Genomic DNA, 11,166 nt, shown 5'->3' on the forward strand with positions numbered 1-11,166 from the left:
TTGATTGATATGAAAACTCAGGGTAGTAAATTCTCCTGGTGCAATGGCCAACAGGGGTTATCCCGGAGTTGGGCAAAACTTGATAGGATGTTTATGGATGCTACTTTATTGTCCCCTTTTTCTAATGCTATTTGCTCTTATCTTCCTCGGTCCACCTCGAATCATTGTCCTATGCACATTGAATTATTTGCTGATCCTCTCTCTTATGGTCCTTCTTCGTTTCGTTTTCACCAAATGTGGGTTGATCACCCATAATTTTTTGAATGGGTACAGAGGGCTTGGATGGTTCCTGTGGTTGGTGGGGGTTTATGAAAGCTTGCTATTAAACTTAAACAGTTTCGGGTTGTACTCTGAGAATGGAATAAGAGGGTTTTTGGTCGAACTACCTCTCATATTGCCCATCTTGAGGGGTAGGTGGAAAGGCTTGAAAGCCGGCTTCAACATGAATGGAATGTTGGTGATGACAGGGAGTTAGTCTTGACCTCTCAGGAATTGTCTTCTTGGAGACATAGGGAGGATATTCGTTTGGCTCAGATGGCAAAGTTAAAATGGAAGGTGGAAGGTGATAGAAATTCTAAATTTTTTCATGCATGTTTGGCTAATAAGAGGCGCAAGCGCATATCTGGCATGAGAGCTGCGGATGGGATCGTGTTCGAGTCACCTGAAGCCATCCATCAGGGTACGGTTGAGTATTTCTCTGGTTTTCTTCAAGCAGATCCTCCCCTTGTTTTGCCGGACTTGTCTTATCTTATCTCGCATGTTATTTCAAATGATGATAATGGCCGTATTGTTTGTATTCCGACTATGGATGAAATCTTTAAGGCTTTGTCTTCTATTCCTTCTAACAGTTCTCCGGTCCAGATGGTTTTGGTGCAGGTTTCTTTAAGAGATGTTGGGAAATTGTTAAAGTGGACATCTTTGAAGCTATTTCGGATTTTTTCCTCTCTAAGCAGTTGCCTCGGTTCTACTCGGCCTCTTTCATTGTTTTACTCCCGAAGGTTGATGTTTCTATTGGGTTTGATAAGTTTAGACCGATTAGCCTATGTTCGGTGTTCTATAAGATTTGTTCAAAAATTCTGGTTAATCGGTTGACAAGTCTTCTTCCAAGCATGATCTCTCTTGAGCAAGGTGCTTTCATTCCGGGTCCCAACATCTTTGAAAATATTTCCCTGACGCAGGAAATGGTGCATTATATTAATAAGAAAGCCCATGGCGGTAATATTATTCTCAAAGTGGATATGGCTAAAATATATGATCAGGTTGATTGGTCTTTCCTTTTGGAGGTACTCCGCACTTTCAATTTTTCTACTCAAGTTTGTGATAGCTTAGCTATCTACTAGGGAATCTTATCTAAAGCCTACGATATTTGACTTCTCTCTTTTCCTTGAGATGCTTACAGTGCGCTTCAGGGGTTCTCGAGTCCGAGAAAGGGGAAGGACAGAGAGGATGGGGGACGCTAGATTGTAATATTTTGGCTTTCTCTTTTAAATGGAGGGCTAAAAACTATTGTATGAGTATTAACACGTTTATGTTATTTATTGAAATAGGATCTATATTGAAGTTGGAAGTATCGAGGAGCATAGAGGTAAGTAGCTATGACCATACTTCTTACACCAAGTTCTCTTTTTGAAAGAATGTCTCTCTCTCTTTTCAAATGTTCTTCTAAAGAAAGAGTAAATGTATATAATATGTACAAGCCTTTCTTGATAGCCCCTGTTAAACACCATATCGATTATAATTGTATGTATGTGTATAAGGTAATACATGCACGTAGGTTCTAAGTCATGAGATTTCCATACATACTCTCTTAATAAACTTATTAATTATTTCTATATGTAGTACAGCATGGAAATGTATATTTTCATAAAAAATGCATGTGCATCGGAGTAAGAAAGATGATGAAAATGTCTTGATTACAAAGGAAAGGAACGTCTCATGCTTTAAGCGATGCTTTCAATGACGCGAAGAAAGTGTTGTAAAATGTCCATATGAACTTATGCTTTAAATGACGCGAGGAGAACGTTCTAAGATGTCTCTATGAACTGATGTTAAATTACCCAATGAACTAACGCTTTATAGATGCCATGAAAAATGATGTTTAAACCCATACTTTTAAAATGATGTTTTTGTTCGTGAATGCACTGTTAAATGAAAAGATGATGTTTAAGTTCATACTTTTAAACAACGTTTTCCATGAATGAACTGTTAAATGAAAATGACTGAAAGGATTGAAATGAATGAAAGAAAGGACTGAATGAATGAATGTCTTATTGTATGAAAATACGTAACGGCCATATGAATGAAAAGGGTACCAAAGGAATGGGTAGATTGTAATGCTGGGTAAGTAGTACTAGTAGTGCACCCAGTGCTACCCCCTGACTGAAAGGGATTCCCAACTATGGCCACGGGTGGAATCCAGGTCCAAAGGAAGACCGCTAATCCTAACACACTGGGCGTAATAGTGTGTACCGGCCAAAGAAAGTGAAATATGAAAGTATGATTATTTTTTACAATGTTTATACATGAAAGCATAGTTATTTCTTAAATGTTTATGCATGAAAGTACGGCTTATCCCTTAAACTGTTATGCATGAAAGCATTGTCAAGAATTAGCTAAATGTTTATGTATGCATGTTTTCAAAAGAAAAGAATAAATGCCTAGTATGTTCACTGCATGGTGTACTACTTACTGAGTATTCGACTCACTTTTATATTAAATGTTTTAAATGTCTTGGTAATGATGAAAGGCTCGGGAGCAAGGCATTACTACAGAGGGAGAGACAGAAGCTCAAGATCTTCCCTAACTAGAACAGTTTTGTTTATGGATGATGGGTTATGTTTTTATGAACGTATGAACTTTGAGAGTCTTTTATGGATGAATATATTCGAATAGAATGTCTATTAGGTGTTCCCTTTATTAGATCAGAAATTTAGAGTACACGTGTGTCATGTTCATGCTAATTGCATGTTACTAGAGAGAGAAAAGAGAGAGAAAAGAAAAAAATGAAAAGAAAAGGAAATGTGTGTACGTCGAGATCCCGCCCTTCCCGGGACGAGGTTGTGACAAAAAGGGTTGAAGCTGGGTAGAACATCCTTGAGGTAGGGGAAAATGTGACATTTAATATTAGTCATGGGTCCAAGGGTATACTGATACAGCTAAAAGCTATGGAGTTATTGCCAAAGCTTGATAGTCACACTCAAACATATATGGATGTTAGGGTGAACCTGTTATTACAATAGTTTTAAGGGTATTTTTGAAGAACCTATGGGTCTACCACCATTGAGATCACAAGACCACAAAATCCTTCTAAAAGGAACCCTTCTATCTCTACAAGGCCTTATAGATACCATTTTTACCAAAAAATTGCGATTGAAAAACTGTTGACAGAATTGCTAAAGTCTGGAATGATTAGACCAAGCTCAAGTCCTTTTTCCTCCCCAATACTTTTGCTACGTAAAGCAGAGGGAAGTTGGCGCCTTTGTGTGGACTATAGGGCCCTCAACCAAAAAACTATTAAAGATAAATTCCCAATCCTAGTTATCGAGAATTGCTTGACGAACTTCACAGTTCAATTATAGTTTCTAAACTGGACTTGAGGTCCAGGTACCATCAAATGTATGTGGCCCCTAAGGATGTTTCCAAAATGGCCTTTCGTACCTATGAAGGCCATTATGAGTTTTTGGTGATCTCATTTGAGCTTAACAATGCACCCTTGACATTCCAAGGGTTAATGAATGAAATTTTTAAACCTTTTTTAAGAATGTTTGTGCTAGGTATTTTTTTTTAATGATATACGTGTATAGTCACTGCCTAGAGGATCACTTGAGTCATCTCAGACACGTATTGGAGGTTCTAGCAAAAACCTAGCTTTATGCCAAGCTATCAAAATGAACCTTTGGGGTACATGAGGTGGAATACTTGGGGCATGTGGTGTCAAGAGAAGGGGTTAAGGCAGATCCTAGCAAGGTGGCATCCATGCTAGAGTGGCCAATTCCTAGAACCCTAAAAGCCTTAAGGGGTTTCTTGGATTGATTGGGTATTACGGAAAATTCCTTAGAAACTATGGGCTTATAGCTGCATCCCTAACGGCCATTCTAAAGAACAATGCCTTTGCTTGGACCCAAGAAACCACAATGACCTTCCAGCAGCTTAAACAGGCAGTTTCCCAACCCCCAGTTCTAAGGCTCCTAGATTTTACAAAAACATTCACTATAGAATGTGATGCTGGTGGATGTGGCATAGGGGCAGTGCTCATGCAAAAGTGGGTACTGACCAACAAGTCTTAAAATTTCTACTTGAGCAGAAAGTGGGTACCCCAACACAGCAAAAGTGGGTTACCAAGCTAATGGGCTAGGATTTTAAAATTGAATTCAAGAAGGGTAGAGAGAACAAGGTGGCAGATGCCCACTTAAGAAGGGATGGGGATTCTAAGGAAGAAAATGCACTACTAGCCATTATTTCTTTTCCCACTGCTGAGTGGGTAATTGAACTCAAGCAGAGTTACAACTCTAACCTTGAGCTATTGGATCCATTACAAAGGTTTCAGTCTAATCAGAATTTGCCTAAATGGTACTCAGTGCAGCAGGGACTGCTGCTTAAGAGGGGGAGATTTGTTATTAACCCTGACTCTAGGTTCAATGAGAGGGTTTTACAATTCATACATGGCAATCCAACAACGGGTCACTCTGGGTTTCTAAAGACCTATCAACGTGCCAAGAGAGATTTTTTTTTTTTTGGCATGGGTTGAAAAAGGATATAAAAAACATAGTCAATGTTGTGACATTTTCCAGGCCAACAGGAATGAAAACATCCTTCCTACAGGCCTCTTACAGCCCCTTCCCATTCCTGAATAGGCTTGGCAGGAAATTTCTATAGATTCTGTGGAGAGCCTCCCATCATCCAAGGGGGCCAATGTGATATTAGTGGTTAGTGACAGGCTCACAAAGTATGGCCACTCCATGAGTCTGTCACACCTTTACACTATTAGTGATGTTGCTCAAGTATACCTAAGAGCATCCTCATTGGCTTAGCCAAAGTTGAAGAATGGCTAAAATTTAGATAATTTGTGCCAAAAAAACCCTACATTGGATTGTGCATCTCTAAAACAATTTAGATTTATGTTACAGTGGTTGGCCAAAGATGGAGAATCACAATTGATTCACCAAATATTAAAATATTAATTTCTCACTCCAACCACTTGTAGGTGTTTATGTAGGTGCAGATTTTTTATTGACATTGAAATGAATGTGTAGCTAGATATTTGATTAGTGAATAAGAAATTTAGATAGAATTTTAGATAAGTTTATTCTCAATTTTTGGTTATTAGCATTAAATGACCTTTAAAAATATGATTTTTTTAATATTATTTTAATTAGAATATAATTATTATTAATATTAAATTGGTAGAATTATAAAATGTGATATAAATAAATTAAAAAAATTATTAATTTAATAATATTTTATTATTATATAGAGAGTGAATGGCTAATCCAATGTGGAAATTAAATTTAAGTGAATAGGCAAATGTAAAAAAGTGTGATATTGGCTAAATTTTAAATATGCATTTGGCCAAGCCAATGAGGATGCTCTAAGGGAGGTGTTCAAATTGCATGGCTTTCCTAGGGCCATTGTGTTTGACAGAGACCCTACATTCCTCAGTACGTTTTGGAAGGCTTTATTTACCCTACAAGGAACATCCCTAAACTATAGCTCCCTAAACTATAGCTCAGTTTACCATCCACAGAGTGATGGTCAAACCGACGCCTTGAACAAGGCTGTGGAAGGTTACTTAAGATGCTACGTGGGGGGCTAAGCCTAGATAGTGGGTGTAGTGGCTATCTCTTGCAGAGTGGTGGTCTAATACCTCTTAGCACACCTCTGCAAAGATGTCTCCTTTCGAGGCCTTATACGGTTATCAACCTCTTAAGCTAACAACATATGTACTAGGGACTACATCCAATGACATAGTAGACAAACCTCTAAGAACTAGAGAACAAATCAGACAAATTTTGAAAGAAAACCTCCAATTTGCACAACAAAGGATGAAAATGTTTGTAGATTTACATAGAATAGAGAGAGAATTCGAGGTAGGGTAATGAGTTTACCTCTGCTTGCAACCCTACCTCCAGAAGTCAGTGGTGGCAAGGCACAATCTAAAACTTCCCCCCAGGTTTTATGGCCTTTTTAGGGTGGCCCAGTGCCTGGGGGCGGTGGAGTCAAGGATCCACCTCGTCTTCCATGTCTCCTGCCTTAAACAAAAGCTCGGGGGCCCAGATTTAGCCTTTGCCATCACTTCCACCAGTCAATGAAGACGGAGAAGTCCTGCCCGAGACAGAAGTAGCGCTGGACTGACGTGTGAGCCGCCATGGAAACAGACCTCACACGGAGGTACTTGTGAAGTGGGTGGGGGCTTCTGTCGAGGTTAGCAGTTGGGAGGTTCTGTAGAAGCTTCAAGAAGCTTATCTCTACCTGGTGGGCTAAGTTTTTTGAGAGGGAGGGCTTATTATGAGGCCCATGAATTGGGCTTGATTCTGAGGGTGCAGAAAGGCCTTGGAGGTCGGCCTACGGATGAGTCCAAGTTCAAGTAAGGAAATGGGGCTTTTTGGGAAGACAACACAGCAGCTGTGAATAACAGGAAAAGAATTGGGAAGAGTCATGTGCTCATGTTTGTAGTTTGTTATTTTAGTATTTTACCTTTTTTTTTTTTTGAAATAAACCTCACACTTCATTAATCAAACTTTAAGTAATACAAAGTTTATCATTTTCCAAGCAGTTTACAAGAAAACCTGGAATTTCTTCAATCCATATCTTAGCTTCTTCTAGCTTCAAAGCTTCCTTTGCTAATGTATGGGCCACACTATTTTTTTCTCTATAAGCAAAATGTATATACCAATTTGGTCTGTTTCTGAATACTGGACATATATCATCAACGAAAAAACCAACACTGGATAGATCCTCTTCCTCACTGTTAACAGCTGAAACAATAGCCTTGACATCTCCTTCAAACATAACCTTTTTTCAACTCATTACACAGCTCCAATGCCTTCCAAAGTGCATGGCATTCTGCCACTGATGGATCCTGAACATGCTTACTCTGATCACAAACAGCTACCAATGCCTTTCCCTTCTCGTCTCTAATCATAATTCCCATTCCCATTCTCTTCCTCTTTAAAGCTAATGATGCATCCCAGTTAACCTTCACGAAATGAGCCTCTGGTAACTGCCATTTGTGTCTGTTCCTATCTGCACTTGATGGATGAACATCCTGCCTTTGAACCCTCTGAGAAGTCCTGTACTCTTCAAGTCCTTCTATAGTTGAAGTAAAGATTTTCCTAGGGCCAGAGAGTCTCTCCTCAAAAACACATTCATTCCTCCTAAACCACACTCTTCTAAAAAGAACTGCCATCTCTTCAAGCTGTGACATGCTCAGTCTTGCCATCAATTTCTCCCATAGCTGCATAAAATCAGCCTCCTTACAACTCAGTTTATGTATGATGCTTCTCTCATCAGCCCATATATCGTTTGCTGCTTTGCACTCCCAAAGAGCATGCATAACTGATTCTTCTTCTGTAAAACAGATGGGACAACTTGGATCCTGGACTACCTTCGTTTTAAATGAGTTCTTCTTGGTGGGAAGCAAATTATATGCTGCTTTCCATAAGAATAGCTTGACCACTCCTGGAACTTCTAAATCCCAAATATTCCTCCTTCTCTTTTCTTCCATTTCTGCATCTGAACTTGAACCTCTACTATTTCTCAATCTTTCAAGTTGCAAATAGTATGCACTACTGACAGTAAAAGCCCATTTCTTTGATGGACCCCATATTATTTTATCCTTTGCATTACCTCTACCTAAGGGAATATTAAGAATTTGCTCAGCCTCTTCACTTCAAAAAATGGCTCTCACTCTACCTTCATCCCATGCCCTATTCTGCTTATCAATCAACTCTTCCACCTTTGCATCTTCCCTCAGCACAGACACGGTAGACTGAATTGAAAAAGATGATGGTGTTGGCATCCATTTAGAGCCCCAAATTTGAATCTTACTACCGTCCCCCACTCTCCATCTTAATCCCTCAAGAAGCAAATCTCTTGCAGACCAAATGCTTCTCCATAAGAAGGAGGGTTGACAGCCAAGCTTTGCCTCCAAAAAATTTGATTGCCCAAAATACTTTTCCTTAAAAACCACGGCTGCTAGAGAATCTGAATATTTAAGAAGCCTCCATCCCTGCTTAGCTAAGAGAGCTAAATTATAGCTCTCCAAGTCCCTAAATCCCAGGCCTCCCTTTCCTTTTTGCAATCCCAAAAATTCATATTTCTTCCATTGGATACCCCCTCCATGTGTTGCTTCCTCCACCAGAATTTAGAAAATAACCCATTCATGTCCTTACACAACTTCATAGGGAGCTTGAACACACTCATGGTATATGTAGGGATGGATTGTAGCGCAGCCTTTATCAATACTTCTTCCAGCTTGTGAAAGGAAGCTGTTTTTCCAGCTGGAAATCCTCTGCCAGACCCTATCTTTTAATACTCTAAAAGAGTTGTATTTAGATCTTCCTACCAGAGCTGGAAGACCTAAATATCTCTCATAACTACCACCAACCACAGAAGCCCCAGCCACCATAATCCTTTTCTTATCCTCATTGGTATTGCTACTAAAGAAAACAGAAGTCTTCCCTTTGTTCAGAAATTGTCCTGAGGCTTGTTCATATTTATTTAACAGCTCTTGAATCTTATCCGATTCTTCCAACTTGGCTCTTCCAAATAGTATACAATCATCTGCAAAGAGGAGATGATTGATACTAGTCCCCCTCGAGTCACTTGTACACCTCTAATCAGATTCTATTTCTCATAGCTATTAAGCATCGAGCTCAGCCCCTCAGCACAAAGGATGAAGAGGTAAGGTGACAAAGGGTCACCTTGCCTTAACCCCTTTGAAGGCTTAAAAATGTGACCAACCTTTCCATTAATCAACACAGAAAAAGTTACTGAACATACACATTTCATTATGAGCTTCACCCATCTCTCACAAAAACCAAGTCTTACCACTACTGCCTCTAAGAACTTCCGTTCCACTCGGTCATAGGCCTTGGACATATCTAACTTGATGGCCATACTTCCCACCCTCCCCTTCTTCCTTGTTTTCATTGAATGAAGTATTTCATAAGCTATCATAATGTTGTCACTAATCATTTTCCCAGGTAGAAAAGCACTTTGAGTGGGAGAAATGATAGTTGATAACATTTTCTTGAATCTATTAGTGATAGCTTTTGACACAATTTTATAAATGACATTACACATACTAATTGGTCTAAAATCACTGACCATCTTAGGGTTTTTCACTTTTGGAATCAAAGCAATGAAAGTATAATTAAGAGCATAATCCATAGAGTTACCATTTAGAATAGATAAGGCTACCTGGCACACTTCTTCAGCTACTACCTTCCAATGGTTTGGGAAAAAGCAAGCTCCAAATCTATCTGGACCCAGGGACTTTAGAGGTCCCATTTGCTTAATTGCCTCCTCCACCTCCTCCCTTGAAAAGCTCCTCGAGATCCAATTATTCATGTTTGGGGTAACCTTTGCTTCAATGCCTCCAATACAGTCCTCTATCTCCTCTTTAGTGGGATTGTTTGTCTGAAAAAGATTCATAAAGTACCTCCTGAAAGTTTGCTCAATTTCTTCATTTCCAGTAACTCTCCTATTACTTTCATTCATCACTTCTCTAATAAGATTCCTTTTTTTTCCTTTGTTTGGCACAAGCATGGAAATACTTTGTATTTCTATCTCCAAGCTTGCACCAATTTGTCTTTGCCCTCTGACGCCACCTCAGATCCTCTTTTTCCAGCAACAGATTCAGTTCCTCTTTCACTTTCCTTATCTCTAGTGCATTACCACTATTTTCATTCTCTTGAAGCCTCTGCAGTAACCTTGATTTTTCCTCAATGTCATTTTTTCCTTCATTATTTAGCTTCTTACTCCACTTCTGAAAAACTGCTTTACTATTCTCCAGTAACTTCACCACCTTGTTTGAAGGATCTTCCTTCCTCCATGCTGTCTTTAGAACCAGTTCACAATCATCTTCTAAGGCCCAGCTTGCCTTATACTTAAAAGATCTTCTCTTAACCCCTTCAGCTTCTTTTTGCTTCATTAAGTGAACTAACAAAGGTTTATGGTCAGAAGAACTAGCCACCCGAACTTCAACCCGTGACTCCTTATACACCTCTCTCCACTCAGTGTTTGCAATAACCCTATCTAACCTTTCCTTGGTAAATGATTCATCACCATGCGTATTACTCCAAGTAAATCTGTCCCCCTTCCAACCCAAGTCATAAAGGTTCCTATCAATGAGAGCCTCCCTAAATAAAACCATCTGACCCTCAGGTCTCACTCTTCCTCGTCCTTTTCACTATTAACAAGGATTTCATTGAAATCCCCCACCACACACCATCCAACCTGAGTTTGTGTTTTAAAAGATTTCAACGAGTCCCATGATTCCTTCCTTTTAGCCTTTTCAGGCTGACCATAATAACAAAGTTAGCAACCATCGCTTGTCAACCCCTTCATCCCAAATCCAAGCATTGATATGCCTTTGGGAATAGTTCACAATTTCTAATTCCACATTAACCTTCCAAAATAATACCAAACCACCACCTTTTCCCACTGGATCCACCGTAATATAGCCCTCACAATTTAACCTCTTCTTTAGAAACTCAATCCTTTTTCTTCTAATCTTAGTTTCCATAATGAAAACCAAGCTAGGTTTATTTTTCTCTGCCATCATGCAGAGATCTTGAACTGTCCAAGGATTTCCCAATCCTCGGCAGTTCCAACTTAAGATTTTTATAATGCTTGGCGGGGCTGAAACTCAGCCTCCGCCACTACAACCACACTGTCTTCTCCCTCCACACCACTGCTACATTTCCTTTTTTTTCCTATTTGTCCCACTTTCCTTTCCTTCTGCCACAAATTCGTCATTTCTTTTTTATTAACTATAGTAACTGCTGTACAGTCCTTCTTTCATTTTTCCTTGCTTTCCACTTCCATGTTCCTTTTTTTATGGCCTACTCATCTTCCTTCCACCCCTTATTCTGAACTGCATCCTCAAGAGGCCTTAGCTCTCTCTCCCCATTTTCAATGCTCATACCACTTGCTTGAAAAACT

General features: G+C 39.4%; 1 protein-coding gene across 1 annotated transcript; it reads right to left on the minus strand.

The window, feature by feature from the left end:
• Positions 1–9,727: 9,727 nt before the first annotated feature.
• On the minus strand, positions 9,728–10,375 carry LOC121267238. The gene has a single exon (XM_041171083.1). It carries the CDS (start codon positions 10,373–10,375, stop codon positions 9,728–9,730), a length of 648 nt encoding a protein of 215 aa, XP_041027017.1.
• Between the last annotated feature and the right edge of the window lie 791 nt (positions 10,376–11,166).

The sequence above is a fragment of the Juglans microcarpa x Juglans regia genome, chromosome 5S, assembly GCF_004785595.1.
Source record: "Juglans microcarpa x Juglans regia isolate MS1-56 chromosome 5S, Jm3101_v1.0, whole genome shotgun sequence".
Lineage (NCBI taxonomy): Eukaryota > Viridiplantae > Streptophyta > Magnoliopsida > Fagales > Juglandaceae > Juglans > Juglans microcarpa x Juglans regia.

Excerpts from the sequence above, each read along its gene's own strand:
- LOC121267238 (XM_041171083.1), bottom strand. The coding sequence starts at position 10,375 with ATGGTTTTATTTAGGGAGGCTCTCATTGATAGGAACCTTTATGACTTG.